Raw genomic sequence first — 13,781 nt, forward strand, 5'->3', positions numbered from 1 at the left:
GATGATGATTTTGTCTGGATTCATGACTACCATTTGATGGTCTTGCCGACGTTTCTGAGAAGACGGTTTAACAGGATAAGGATGGGATTTTTCCTTCACAGTCCCTTCCCCTCATCTGAGATATACCGCTCTCTGCCTGTTCGGGAGGAGATACTTAAGGCGTTACTGAACAGTGACCTTATTGGCTTTCACACTTTTGATTATGCTCGTCACTTCCTTACTTGCTGCAGTCGGATGTTGGGTCTTGAGTACCAGTCTAAGAGAGGCTACATTGGCCTGGAGTATTACGGGAGGACTGTGGGAATCAAGATCATGCCAGTCGGGATCAACATGGGTCGGATTCAGTCGGTGATGAGATATTCAGAGGAGGAAGGTAAGGTGACGGAGCTCAGAAATCGTTTCGAAGGTAAGACTGTGTTGCTTGGTATCGATGACATGGATATTTTCAAGGGTATAAACCTGAAGCTTTTAGCAATGGAACAAATGCTTAGGCAGCACTCAAATTGGAGGGGAAGGGCCGTTCTGGTTCAAATTGTTAATCCCGCTAGGGGTAAAGGTATTGATGTAGACGAAATACGCGGTGAGATCGAAGAAAGCTGCAGGAGGATCAATGAAGAGTTTGGGAAACCTGGATATCAGCCTATCATATATATTGATACTCCGGTTTCAATAAATGAAATAAATGCCTATTACCATATTGCTGAGTGCGTAGTCGTTACAGCTGTTAGAGATGGTATGAACCTTACTCCCTACGAATATATTGTTTGTAGACAGGGTTTACTTGGATCTGAATCAGATTTTAGTGGCCCAAAGAAGAGCATGTTGGTTGCATCAGAGTTTATTGGATGTTCTCCTTCGCTTAGTGGGGCTATACGCGTAAACCCATGGAACGTTGAAGCGACTGGAGAAGCCTTAAATGAGGCCCTTTCAATGAGTGATGCTGAGAAACAGCTGCGACATGAGAAACATTTCCGGTATGTTAGTACTCACGATGTAGCTTATTGGTCAAGAAGTTTCTTGCAAGACCTAGAGAGGATATGTGTGGACCATTTCAAGAAAAGGTGTTGGGGGATGGGGATTAGTTTTGGTTTCAGAGTTGTGGCACTCGATCCTAATTTTAGAAAGCTTTCAATACCGTGCATTGTGTCGGACTACAAAAGGGCGAAAAGCAGAGCTATACTGTTGGATTATGATGGCACTCTGATGCCTCAAAACTCCATCAATAAAGCTCCAAGCCAGGAAGTTCTTAACTTCTTGGATGCACTTTGCGAGGACAAGAAGAATTCAATTTTTATTGTCAGCGGAAGAGGGAGGGAAAGCTTAGGCAAGTGGTTCGCGCCGTGCAAAAACATTGGAATTGCGGCGGAGCATGGATACTTCTTGAGGTGCTTTTCTTCTCTACTTGTTATTCCCACTTGTTTCATAGTTGTATAATTATTCTCCTTCATGGTTAGTAACATGCCTTGTATCTTTTCCTTAGGTGGTCAGGCAATGAAGAATGGGAAACATGTGGGCAGAACTCTGATTTTGGGTGGATGCAGATCGTGGAACCTGTAATGAAACAGTACACTGAATCTACCGATGGCTCTTCCATTGAAATCAAAGAGAGTGCTTTGGTTTGGCAATATCGGGATGCGGATCCAGGCTTTGGTTCGTTACAAGCAAAGGAAATGTTAGAGCATCTAGAGAGTGTTCTAGCTAATGAGCCAGTGGCAGTCAAAAGCGGTCACTACATTGTAGAAGTCAAGCCTCAGGTAATTTATTCTCTTCTACATAATTCAAGGATTAGTGTTTTTTAAAAAGATCTAATTCGTGGAGTTTGTGCTCTGTGTGAGTATAGGGAGTCAGCAAAGGATCTGTGTCAGAGAAGATATTTTCATCGATGGCTGAAAAGGGAAAACCGGTTGATTTTGTGCTATGTATTGGAGATGACCGATCTGATGAAGACATGTTTGAAGCGATTGGTAATGCGATGTCGAAAAGGTTACTGTGTGATAATGCTCTAGTCTTTGCATGCACAGTTGGGCAAAAGCCAAGCAAGGCTAAATACTACTTGGACGATACTACTGAAGTGACAAGCATGCTTGAATCTCTAGCTGAGGCATCAGAGGCTTCAAACTTCTCAATGCGTGAACTTGATGGTGCCCTTTGATATAAAACCAGATCTTTTGCCAGGTTTTGCCCTCTATAATCTCAATTCCAGTTCGTTTTGCTCTGTTTCTGCAACATCCTATGGTCCTGTTTCTGATAAACACTATCAATGAATGATGTGCATAGATAGATGGCTAAAGTGGTTAAAACATACAAAAAGACAAGGAAAGGAAGAGACTGGAGTTTGGTGGTCTGTTTGTTGTGTTTGTGATTGAAAGAAAGAAAAGCAGAAAAGGGTAGTGAGAACTGAGAGTATTAATGGTAAAAAAGGAAAAAAAAATGGTGATGTGAAGCTTTGTTCTTTTCAGAATGTTTATTTGAAGAGCAATCAATTAATCAAAGGAGGAGCAAAAATAGGTATGTTTGGTTTCAGGGCTGTGTTGCAGGATGTTGAAGTAACAACAAGCAAAAGCTTTTCCTGATCTTTTTCTTTCTTTTTTTTTCTTTTATTATTATGATTATTATTTGTTATTGTAATTGGATGATCTTGAGGATATCAATTTGGGATTCGGCTGTTTATTGGATCTTGAACAAAAACGAAACTGTGAAAACCAAAAATAGTATGTAAAGATAACGTTGCGTGTCCATTGTTGAAATTTTTTTTCATTTATTATTTATTCTTTGTGCCTTTCTTTGTATATATATACTGTAAGGCTAAAAGTGTCAAATGTCAGAACTAGGCTGGAATAAAAACGTTTCTACGTATATTGTTGTGAAGGGATGGGCCTTTCGTCTTTCTCGCTAATTGTGCGATCGCTTCGTGTTTCCCAACTTTTTCCCCCATTTTTTGTTTGTTGCATTGATGAGTAATAATAGTAATAATGCGGGACTGATGAGAAGGAGATTCGATGGAGGAGGAGAAGAAGAAGAGTGTGGCTTCGATTCCGGATAACTACGTATCCATTCTTCAGCTTCAGGAACGTTGGCTGAAGGAGAAAGAGAGGAAACAGAGGAAGCAAAAAGACTCAGACTCAGTACTAGAGAGAGGAGTGAAGGCGAAGCAGCAGCAGGTTGATCATGAACAACCAAGGAGACAAGAAGAAAAGGCCGTGAAGCCCGAGGAAAAGGGTTTAGGTGGAGGATCTTAATAAAGAACCAAAATGCGTTCAGAAAGAGGAACTTAAGGTCTCTGCAACACTTGTGAGCAACAAGGACGAAGATGGAGGAGATCCGAGGGATAAAAAGAAGAGTGATCCGGTGAAAGAGGACACTCGGAGAGTTTTCACGTCCAAGGGAGAGCATGCCGCTAAAGAAGAAACTAAATTTCAGGAACGCTGGATCAAGAAGAGAGTAGAAGGGGAAGGAGAGACTAGAGAAGTCAAGGGGCCTGCGAGGTTGACTAGCGGACAAGGTTATTACCGAAACCAGAGACATGATTGGTCGTCTACACCTACACGGGCTATGGTGTGGGTTAAGAAGGGCAACAACCACGGAGTTGCTGGTGAAAACGGCGTCTGAATTATCGTGTAAAGGTTGGAACTTTGGATCATTTTTGTCTTTGAGTGATGATTAAATCGAAGTTGAATAAATAATGTGTGAAGACTCTTCATGTGTTGTAGGACTATTAGAACTTTCCCAGACGCATTAGTTCGTCTAAGTCTAGGTTTGATTCCTATCTTGTGTTAATAATTCCTTTGGGAATGAACTGTACCTGGTGATGTGTGCACAAATGTAAGCAATTTGAATCTCACAGCTCGATCAGGCGATAAATTCTGAGTAAGATTATGACTTAACATTGGTTTTTGTTTTCAGTTTTGTGTCAAAGGCTCTTGCAGCTTATTACAGGACTAGTCATTTAAGTTTGAGTCTATGACTATGCATCTGTGTTCCTGAATTTGACAAAGAGTTTCTTGTATCGAATTTATATTATATACTCCAACTAGGCAAATTAAGATATACTTGTTACACAGTATGGGCAAGTGTTTCTAGATATACACAGAGATTTAAAAGGTCTCTTACTCAGACAGACGCTGGTGTTGGTGTTGATGTTGATGTTGAGGAAGCAACTCGGTTTTCAGGTGGGATTTCTGTGAATTCAGATAGGATTGCTCGGAATTCATCACCCGACATTGTCTCTTTCTCAAGAAGTACTTCAACAATCTTGTCCATGGCTTCACGATTGTTTCTAATGTGGCTCAAAGCTATCTCATATGCTTTGTCTGATAATGTCTTCACCGCTGAATCGATATCATTTGCAAGCTTTTCAGACATTGAGTTTCTTGCCATCATTCTCATAATGACATCGCTTTGACCCGATGAGTCCATTAGCGACCATGGTCCGATTTCAGACATCCCAAATGTTGTCACCATCTGCAGGTCAATAACCAGATACTATCAATTAATTTTATTCAGTGTTTAGGCTAAAGGAACAAAAGCTGAAGCTTGGACTGTAGTTACCTGCTTAGCCAAACCGGTGATCTGTTGCAAGTCACCAACTGCGCCAGTAGTCACCTCAGAGTCACCAAAAATGACTTCTTCTGCGGCTCTACCACCGAGTCCACCAACAATTCTTGCAAAGAGTTGCTGCTTGGAGATTAGAGTAGGGTCATCTGAGGGAATGAACCAAGTCAGACCTCTTGCTTGGCCTCGTGGTATCAATGTGACCTTTTGGACAGCATCATGTCCTGGAGTCAAAGTTCTGCAAGAACGAATAACGAACTTCAAACTAAGGTGTTTAATAACAAACACATTCTTCTAATCTGAATTGTGACTTACCCACATACGGCATGGCCAACTTCATGGTAAGCAACCAAGCTTTTGCTCTTCCCATCTGTCATGACTGTTCCTTCCATGCCAGCTACGATTCTATCAATTGAGTCATCAATCTCTTTTGATGATATTGCTGTCTTTCCACGGCGGCCAGCCAATATGGCAGCCTCGTTCAAGAGGTTTGCAAGATCAGCTCCACTAAATCCAGGCGTTCTCATGGCTATTATTTCAAGTGAAACACCATTTTCAAATTTCTTATTCCCGGAGTGGACCTTGAGTATGTCTGTTCTTCCCTTAACGTCTGGAACATCAACAGATACCTGCATCAACAAGAACACACGCTACGCAACCAGCAACTTCACAGACACAGGGTATTCCAATCAAGTATGTATATACCTGCCGGTCAAACCGCCCTGGTCTTAGCAAAGCGGAGTCAAGAATGTCTGCTCTGTTGGTTGCAGCAACTACGATAACACCAGTGTTACCCTCAAAACCATCCATTTCAGTCAGGAGCTGATTTAGGGTCTGTTCTCTTTCATCATTACCTCCACCAATTCCTGTACCTCTTTGCCTACCAACAGCATCTATTTCATCTACAAAAACAATGCACGGAGCATTTTCTTTGGCTTTTTTGAAAAGATCACGGACCCTTGATGCACCAACACCAACAAACATCTCAACAAACTCAGAACCCGAGATGGAAAAGAAGGGTACACCAGCTTCACCAGCGATGGCTTTTGCTAACAGGGTTTTCCCAGTACCAGGAGGACCAATAAGGAGAACTCCTTTGGGGATCCGGGCACCAACAGCAGTGAACCTCTCAGGCTTCTTCAGAAACTCCACCACTTCCATGAAATCTTGCTTAGCTTCATCGACTCCAGCAACATCATCAAAAGTTATACCAGTGTTTGGCTCCATCTGAAACTTTGCCTTGGATTGACCAATTTGAAGTGGGAAGCCAGGACCACCAGGGCCACCCATTCCACCAGAAGACCGTCTCGAGAGAAGAAACAAACCGCCAATCAAGATAACTGGGAATGCAAGATTCCCAATCAAGTTGAGTATTGGAGAACCTTGGTCCTCCTGAGCAGTATGTGCTGCGAAATCAATATTCTTTGCCCTCAACTTCTGCAGAAGTTCCTGACTTAATCCAGGTAGCTGCACGCGTACACGCTGAATCCTGTTACCTAACTCAGGAGAAACAGCCTCTACAATAGCTATAGTCCCATTCTCATACAAATCTACTTTCTCAACCCTTCCCTTGTCTAAATACTCTAGGAACCTAGAATATGACATCCTAGACGAAGAAACACCTTGCCCTTGCTCGTCTGCATTTGCTTTCCCACTTGCAAGCAAACCCACTCCAGCTGCAGTGTTGCCTAGTAAGAGTTTAAAGAAACCTCTCCTTCCTTCTTGTTTCTTCTCATCTAAAGAAGCCTTCACAACTGTAACTTTAGATGTCCTATCAAGGCCAAGCTTTTGGGACCTCTGTTTTGTAGTGTAGACAGATAATCCACTCCCGATAAGACAAGCCGATGAAGCAGCCATCTGCACAAACGGTTACAAGCCATGGCGTGAACAAAAACGAAAGATATCTGAAAGAAAAAAGAACCAAAGATATAATAACTAGACCTTGAACATGCAACTTTCTGGTAACAGTATAATCAACATGAGCGACGCATATGGACAAAAGGTTGCTACTTTTTATGCACCAAAGATGAAATCTACTGGAATATTAAGAAAAACAAATAGGCTTGCTGAACAAAAAGGCAGTAGAATCATATGCAAAAGATTTCATAGAATTTTTTGTTATTATTTTCATAAGATTTCGCAGATTTGGACCAAACAAAACGGAAAGTGATTAAGATTAGAAAGATGAGCGAAGAGAGTAACGCACCTGTTCTTGTTGTGTGATTTGGCAGACGAAGAAGAGAAAGTGAGTTTATTTTGGACACGAGAATGAAGAAGTGTCCGACTTTTTAAGAGAAGAGATGTGGTTTCCGAACTGCTTACGTGGCTTCCTCTCAGTGGCCTCATAGTTTTAATCTGGCTGTATATTTTTTGTTCTTTCGACAAGTCACAAAAATTATGTACAACAAACAAAAAAACAAAAACAGGAGAGCTTTTAAGTAGAATAAGAGAAGCCACATTGAGCAATTGGCAACCAAGCAAAAATCAGAAGAAATAAAAGACGTATTGAGTTTTAATAGTTTTATGACTTCCTGTCGACATAACCAACAAAGTACACACAAACAAAGACAGTTTACATTGGTTTCGTATACAATTGTTTTTGATCCACGTACTCGCATATACATCAAGTTACTCGCCTCGTTTATCTTGAGCTTTTTGGTTTTGAGCAAAACAATTGATCCGAAACGCTACAGGACACAGAGCTTATCTTGTATTGTCTTTCCTCAATGTAGCTAGAGACGTTCGAGGCTGATTGAATCTTGGTGATCTCATCATCTCTCAAGCTTTCCACTACACTTCACTGAATGTTATATGGTCGATCGTTTAGCTTATACTCAAAACAACTGAAGAGGAGTCTGCAATTTCATTCTTGTTCAGACATACTTGTTGTGTTCCCAGAGTCTGATAAAGCAGCATGGCGTCCCAAGAGAACAAGGTCGAGAAGCTTCCTCCTGGCCTCGTAAACGGGATTTGGAACTATCAAACGTCCTCTCTCATAAGCCTCTCTGAGAAACACAGTGTGTCTTTTCCCTTTAGTTGACATATAAAACATGCCCGGGTGATCCAAGAACAAATCCCTTATGTTCAAATCAATCCCAAAACATTTTCTGAAGTGGCTGATCTTTTCTACCTCCACCATCTTCTCTACAGTCAGACTGATGAACTCGTGAGCAAATGCAACCGCTCTTTTCTCTATTCCCATCACTCCGGATCTGTTCTTTTTCTTACCAACCATGTCCTCGTATGGCCCAACATAAGGCAGTCTCTGCCATTCTTTAACTTTAGCCTTAAAGTTCTTGCTCAGCCTCATTCCTGGTGGGTAACTATGTTTGAAACTAAATTGAATCTCGGTTCTATCGACACTGCAATCCTCCTTAGAACACTCAACCACCCTCCAATTCTCAACCGCGGCTTCAAATTTTAGTATTTTCTCTTCTTCTTGAACCAGCTCTAAGGTATGGGTATTGGGTTCATGACCATCACTAAGCCTAAAAAGATGAGGGTGCTTTGCAATCACAGAGTCCTCAAAGTCATCTGGGAGGCCAAGCTCTCTCCAAACCTTGAAAACGGCACGAAGCGGGATTGACTTTGATATGGACATAGACAAGAGCCGAACCAACCGGTCAACAACGAGAGGCAAAGTAGCAGTGATAGCCAAAGCCTCTTGACGAGAAATCTCAATGGCTACATCAGTTAACCTGCAAAAGGGCTGAGCTTTCACAGGATCATACAAGACATGAAAGATGTGAGGGTACTTCCGGAGAAAAGAAGCAGCGCCACGGTTAAGGTGGAGCTTCTGGGAGAGCCTGGAGAGGAAATCAATGGACAAAGAGGGAGGATCAGCTGTTGGATTGGCGAGAACAAGGTCTTGTATAGCAATGACTTTGAGAAGGTTCTTGTATTTATTTGTCCATGAGCTTCTCGAAAACAGGGTCTCTTGACCTGGAAGCGACATATTGAGCAGACGTGGTTGTTGTTGATCTGACATTGATGATGGAGGAGCCACCACAAGGGTGAGTCAGAAGTGATCTCATGAGAATGAACCTCATATGGAGCTAATCTTGGGCTGTAATACACTCTGTGCGTAATTGTATCGAACACCTTACGGGCATAACAAAATACACACTCTCTGCGTAAAAATTGTATAGAATAGAGAAGTAGAATTATATGGAGCTTTTTGTATTATCACGAGCAAAACACCTCTAACTGTAACCACCTATATAAAAGCTAAGTGAAATATGTATTAGCTCACCGCTCTAAAATTCGTTTAAACTACACGTATAAACACAGTTTACACATCCAATTCCGGATTACATTTTTTAATAGAAGGTGATAAAATAATATCAGATAAGTTGAAGTTTTTATATAAAAATGATAGTAGTGTTATGGTCCTTATGGATAAAATTTGATGTTATGGATTATTTATCAAAAAAAAAGTAAAATTATAACAACCGTATACTCTTACAAATTACTCGACTAGATAAGTTTTTTTTTTTACTATATAAAAAAATAAAATAGTACGAAGTGATTTCTATAACTGAGTGTTCAAAGCATCTAATAACAACCATTGTTAGAGATACCCCAACCATTCAAGTGCTTATTAGTATTATTGCCAAAAAAAAATTTTGAAATTAAAATCAAAAGTAATTAATATATAATTTATACAAATCAATATAATTTTTGTATTGGCAGCACCACTCTATACACATTGGCAAAAAAAAAAAAGTAAAAACGAACGATGTAAAAATAAAAATCAATTGGGGGAAAAAGAAGAAGAGACAAAAAAAAAAAAAAAGAAAGATAATTTCTAAATTTTAATTTTGCGAAAAGTAAAAAAAAAAATCCGAGTGAATATTAAACAGTGGGATACGAATACCGATTAATTGGAGAGCAAGCTATGTTACACATCTTATTAAGTAATTGAATAAAAAGAAAATCCGAGAAAAAAGGAAACTCAGGTTACTCTGAATATTAAATAATAACTAAAGAAAAAAAGGATAATTACTTCTTCTTTTTTTTTAACAATTTATATATTAAAGAACCCTAAAAGCTCTGCCCACAAATCACACAATCAAACAAACCGACTTCTCGTCTTCTCATGCCTCTCCCTCCTAAGAAAAAAACCCTAATTTTTAACTGCACTCATCATGGACAAGATTCATCAACCACCACCACCGATGGCGAGGAAGGTATGGAGGACCAACGTCGATAAGGAGATGGGTCTTATGCAGACCTGTCTCAGGACGTTCCCACTCATCGCATTCGACACAGAGTACCCTGGCATTGTTTTCCGGACTTTCATCGATTCATCCAACGAAGAATGGTACGTAGCCTTGAAAGGTAACGTCGAGAACACGAAGCTGATCCAGTGTGGTTTCACTCTCTTCAACGCCAAGGGAGAGATCGGTGGCACTTGGGAGTTTAACTTCTCCAATTTCGGCGATCCATCCGACACACGCAACGAGGTTTCGATCGAGTTTTTGAGGGGACACGGTCTTGATTTGCAAAAGATTCGAGACCACGGTATTGATATGTTCGGCTACGGGTTCTTCCCCAAGCTTATCGCCATGTTTCAATCCCAGGAACACGTTGAGTTCATCACGTTTCAAGGAGCTTACGATTTCGCCTACTTCCTCTGTATCCTCAACAACGGCAAACTACCTGACACTCGCGGAGAGTTTGCATCGGAGATTGTGAAGGTCTTTGGTCAGGTTTATGACACCAAGGTCATGGCTGGATACTGTGAAGGGCTCGGTGACCACCTGGGACTAAGTAAATTGGCTCAGCTACTCGACATCACTCGTGTGGGAAGAGCACATCACGCTGGTTCCGACAGCTTAATGACTGCACTTGTCTTCACCAAGCTCAAACAAATCTATGAAGAGTCCATGTATGCTAGAGGATTGATCTACGGTATTGGAAAGAGAATGCTCCAAACCTCCCCTGCCCCTGCCCCTGCCCCTGCCCCTGCCCCTGCTCCTGCCCCTGCCCTTGTCCCTGTCCCTGTCCCTGTCCCTGTCCCTGCCCCTGCCCCTGCGCCGGCGTCCCTTATCCCTTTTATGTGTCACCAGAATCTAGCTTCATATCCTATGTTCCATAATGGATATGTCTCAAACTACGATGTACCTTCGCATTGCTTCATCGATGATCTTGGTCAGACATGGGCGCTCAACCATATTGGTGTGTATGTGCCGCTTAACTATCATCCACTTTCAAGCACAGTTACATACCCGTCTCAGACAGCACCTGCAGTTGAGTACCTTGGACCGCTTCCGAATTATTACGATAAGAATGCTTGCTACGTAGTTGAGTAGATTAAGATTTCCTGCTTTAGGATGATTAGATGCATTTGACATTTTTTTTCTTTTTTTCCTTTTTGGCTTTTCGTAGTAGTAATGAAGGATTTATTTTATATATTTATCGATTGTTTACATGGCTTACTCTATCAGCTGAGTAATGCCTGTCTGCAATTCGTTATATATAAAAGACCAAACTATTTTACATATCTTTCTTCTATCTTGAATTTTCTTTCACACAAACTGCACATCTATAAATATATTATACCACACACACACATCGTTTACCGTATGTATAGATATGGTTCCAGAACGATGAACCCTCTCAAAGCTTTGGAATAACTATTCTCAGAATCCCATCCCTGCTCCAATTGCAATAATAAATTGGGTGTTAATGCTCATTGTAAAACTTGCTAAATCGTAGCTAACTAATTCATACCTAGTGACTGGTACAAAGAATTAAAATTGGAATCCGAAACCAACTTAAACTTACAGACATACGCATATAAACTCTAGGATTAAAAAAAATTTTAAGGAGAAGAATTGTAAGATCATAAGGTTGGATTGTTAGATAAGTATAGCTTCTTCTACTTACATAAATTCAGCGGAAACGTTATCCTTGTTCACATTGCTGGGGAGAGGCCAGGAAACTTTGAATGATCCCTGTAGTATTTCTTGCTTATGATATCCAAGGATTGAAGCTTTAGTTCCTGCATCAACTCTTTGACAGATAGATGTGCGTCTACCTGTCACAGTCAAGCTACAGCAGAACGGTAAGTACCTACTGAGAGTAATGGGAACAAAGTGAAAACATGTGTGAAGATGCGTATTAGTTACTTTATGTTGTCGACCTCCACTCTTATATCATTAATACTGGCCCCTGGTAGCTCTATTGCCACAACATAGCTATGTTCAGATTCAGCAACATTCGATCTCGGAGACCAAACAGTACCTGCAAAACATACAGGTTTTATATGTTCTCATGGTCAAGGGTAAAGATATGTTTGAAGTATGGTTGGTTGTTCCTGTACTTTTAGCTGTAGATCAAGGCTGGTGAGAAAACACCTTTGCTAGTTATAAGTTATATAAATTGTAATAATTGTGTGGTTGCAAAAACGTTTTCTAAGAAAATTAACAGGTTTTGTGATCAGAAAAGTAGTGTTAACTGGAGAGGAATGTATCTGGTATTATGAATTTGTATTTGTACCTAAATTGGCTAACTTAGGAAGATCAGGCTTAGGTTTTTCTTTTTGCTGATTTGGTGGTGATACATCAGAGAGAACGAACTCCTCTTTTGCAGGCTTAGAAAACCGTGGAGCGGCGTACTCAGGTGAAGAGGGATCGAAGCCAGTTATTTTGGTGGTAGGTGCAGCATCTTGTGGTATGGTCCTCTGCAAAAAAAAACATTTTGAAACAATTCTGTATTATACAAGTATATAACTATTTGCAAAATTTAACCAGCAGACAAGAGGAGCTTATAAAAACAAAATGTGGAAAGGAAGTGATGGTACCTCATCAGTGGAAGCCTGCCTCATAAAAAAACCCTGTGCAGAAGATCCTTGCCGAGCAAAATACAGCCTATTGTCACACCTTCTAATGACAGAGTTCTTAAAACTGATGGCTAAGTTCTGAAACCATCATCACAAGTGACAAAAGGGGTTAACTATTTGAGCATGATTCATTTGGATTGCAGATATGACTCCTTAACTAAATTTATAATCACCAGAAAAGAAGGAACTTGGTACCTCATGGTCGTCATCAGTCGACGAAGCCTGCCTCATAAAGAAACCCTGTTCAGAAGATGCTTGCCGGGCAAAAGAGATTTTGTTGTCACACCTTGTGATGACAGAGTTCAAACTGCTGCTGCAGTTCTGAGGATCACAAAAGTGATGACATAAGAGCATGAGACGAAAAATAAAGGAAACATCAAACCAAACTAATTGAGTACAAATATCTCAACTATCCATCCATAAGCATGTCAATAACTTTAAAGAAATCAAGGTTTTTAGGTCAAAGGAATCAGACTAAGTGTTCCAATATTTTTACTTGAGAGATTATGTATCGCATCCTCTAGCAGTAGTACCTGGTCGATCTGATCCAATTTTGTAAGTAAAAATTCACAGCGAGAATCAATCTAGATGAGAACAACCGTACGATTCGGCTTATGTAGATAAGGAAACGAGAGACAGATAGAGAGAGAGAGATAAGGGAAATACCAAGGGAACGAGAGAAGCAGCGGTGGAGGCGGGATCGTAAGTGGTTGCCGGGAAGTGAGCGGCGAGGGCAGCGAGCCTGCGTCGAGCGGTGGTGGTGGATTCAAGCTCCATCTCTTTGATCTCTTCGATCGGTGGAGAGAAAGAGATAAGAGAGAAAGGACGAACGAGTGATTGCAGTGAGAGACTTAGATTAGATGAGGGATTTGGCAAACAAAAATAATGAGTGGCTTTTACCTTAAGCGCGCGTGATTCGAATAATATCTTCTCAAAGAAAACATTAATTAGATTAGAAAGATTTATTTTTCCGGAGACTTGGACAAGAATGACAACGACCCGCTTTTTTTCTCGTCAATAAAATAATAATTAATATTTCGAGAAAAATGGATTATTATTCCTTTCTCTGAAAATAATAATATTTTGTAAAAGGTTAACGCAAGTTGCAATGTACAGAGAGACTCCGAGTCGGAGCGGTAATGCTTTCGTAAAAATTCACCAAACTCCAACAAACCCAGCGGTTGCGACTCCCTAAATCAATCTATTCACAAAACATACACACGAAGTTTCAGCTGCTCCGATCAGATCCAACAAGCCACGATTCTTCTCTCTCTCTCTTTCTGTATGCTCTTTCTATTCCCAATCTTGCCATATATTTTTGATTTCTCCTTTATCCGCGTTCGCGAGCTTTGAATCTGTGATTTTTTTTTTTTTTTTTTTTTTT

General features: G+C 40.6%; 5 protein-coding genes and 2 pseudogenes across 7 annotated transcripts in view; 4 read left to right on the plus strand and 3 right to left on the minus strand.

Moving 5' to 3' along the window:
* LOC104739194 (probable alpha,alpha-trehalose-phosphate synthase [UDP-forming] 7) lies at nt 1-2,738 on the plus strand (the record flags this gene model as incomplete). Of its 2 annotated transcripts, none has more annotated exon segments than XM_010459467.2 (4): nt 1-1,385; nt 1,481-1,754; nt 1,841-2,175; nt 2,278-2,738. In XM_010459467.2, coding segments are annotated over 3 exon segments (1,971 nt in total), but the record flags the coding sequence as incomplete, so codon positions are not given.
* On the plus strand, nt 2,858-3,884 carry LOC104739193 (annotated as a pseudogene).
* On the minus strand, nt 3,986-6,858 carry LOC104739192 (ATP-dependent zinc metalloprotease FTSH 8, chloroplastic). Of its 2 annotated transcripts, none has more exons than XM_010459466.2 (5): nt 6,758-6,858; nt 5,257-6,408; nt 4,867-5,180; nt 4,549-4,789; nt 3,986-4,461 (listed from the first exon to the last, which is right to left on the minus strand). In XM_010459466.2, exons 2-5 carry the CDS (start codon nt 6,406-6,408, stop codon nt 4,111-4,113), a joined length of 2,058 nt encoding a protein of 685 aa, XP_010457768.1. In that variant the 5' UTR covers nt 6,758-6,858; the 3' UTR covers nt 3,986-4,110. The 2 variants fall into 2 exon arrangements, with proteins under 2 accessions (XP_010457768.1, XP_010457767.1); XM_010459465.2 differs by lacking the exon at nt 6,758-6,858 and adding an exon at nt 6,493-6,576.
* On the minus strand, nt 6,991-8,907 carry LOC104739195 (annotated as a pseudogene).
* LOC104739197 (probable CCR4-associated factor 1 homolog 1) lies at nt 9,472-11,105 on the plus strand. Its single transcript, XM_010459471.2, has one exon. It carries the CDS (start codon nt 9,699-9,701, stop codon nt 10,863-10,865), a length of 1,167 nt encoding a protein of 388 aa, XP_010457773.1. The 5' UTR covers nt 9,472-9,698; the 3' UTR covers nt 10,866-11,105.
* LOC104739196 lies at nt 10,942-13,284 on the minus strand. The gene is made up of 7 exons (XM_010459470.1): nt 13,064-13,284; nt 12,593-12,718; nt 12,359-12,475; nt 12,055-12,238; nt 11,685-11,799; nt 11,443-11,607; nt 10,942-11,209 (listed from the first exon to the last, which is right to left on the minus strand). The coding sequence occupies exons 1-7, from the start codon at nt 13,172-13,174 to the stop codon at nt 11,173-11,175; spliced, it is 855 nt and encodes a 284-aa protein (XP_010457772.1). The 5' UTR covers nt 13,175-13,284; the 3' UTR covers nt 10,942-11,172.
* Nucleotides 13,484-13,781, plus strand: part of LOC104739198 (probable sugar phosphate/phosphate translocator At1g06470) — a 5,776-nt gene continuing 5,478 nt past the window's right edge. The window contains exon 1 of the mRNA XM_010459472.2: nt 13,484-13,679. The gene's annotated coding sequence lies outside the window, so the exon portion shown is untranslated. The remainder of the gene's footprint in view (nt 13,680-13,781) is intronic.

This window comes from Camelina sativa, chromosome 14 (assembly GCF_000633955.1).
Source record: "Camelina sativa cultivar DH55 chromosome 14, Cs, whole genome shotgun sequence".
In the NCBI taxonomy this organism is placed as follows: domain Eukaryota; kingdom Viridiplantae; phylum Streptophyta; class Magnoliopsida; order Brassicales; family Brassicaceae; genus Camelina; species Camelina sativa.

What these genes read in the sequence shown, in the direction of transcription:
- LOC104739192 (XM_010459465.2), bottom strand. Translation starts at nt 6,531, where the DNA reads ATGTTGATTATACTGTTACCAGAAAGTTGCATGTTCAAG. An exon ending in CAGGGCGGTTTGACCGGCAG is followed by an intron (nt 5,181 to 5,256) that starts GTATATACATAC and finishes TTGTTGATGCAG; the next exon opens with GTATCTGTTGATGTTCCAGA. An exon ending in GTTGGCCATGCCGTATGTGG is followed by an intron (nt 4,790 to 4,866) that starts GTAAGTCACAAT and finishes TCGTTCTTGCAG; the next exon opens with AACTTTGACTCCAGGACATG.
- LOC104739196 (XM_010459470.1), bottom strand. Translation starts at nt 13,174, where the DNA reads ATGGAGCTTGAATCCACCACCACCGCTCGACGCAGGCTCGCTGCCCTC. An exon ending in GGCAGGCTTCCACTGATGAG is followed by an intron (nt 12,239 to 12,358) that starts GTACCATCACTT and finishes TTTTTTTTGCAG; the next exon opens with AGGACCATACCACAAGATGC. An exon ending in AACGTTTCCGCTGAATTTAT is followed by an intron (nt 11,210 to 11,442) that starts GTAAGTAGAAGA and finishes CAATTGGAGCAG; the next exon opens with GGATGGGATTCTGAGAATAG.
- LOC104739197 (XM_010459471.2), top strand. Translation starts at nt 9,699, where the DNA reads ATGGACAAGATTCATCAACCACCACCACCGATGGCGAGGAAGGTATGG.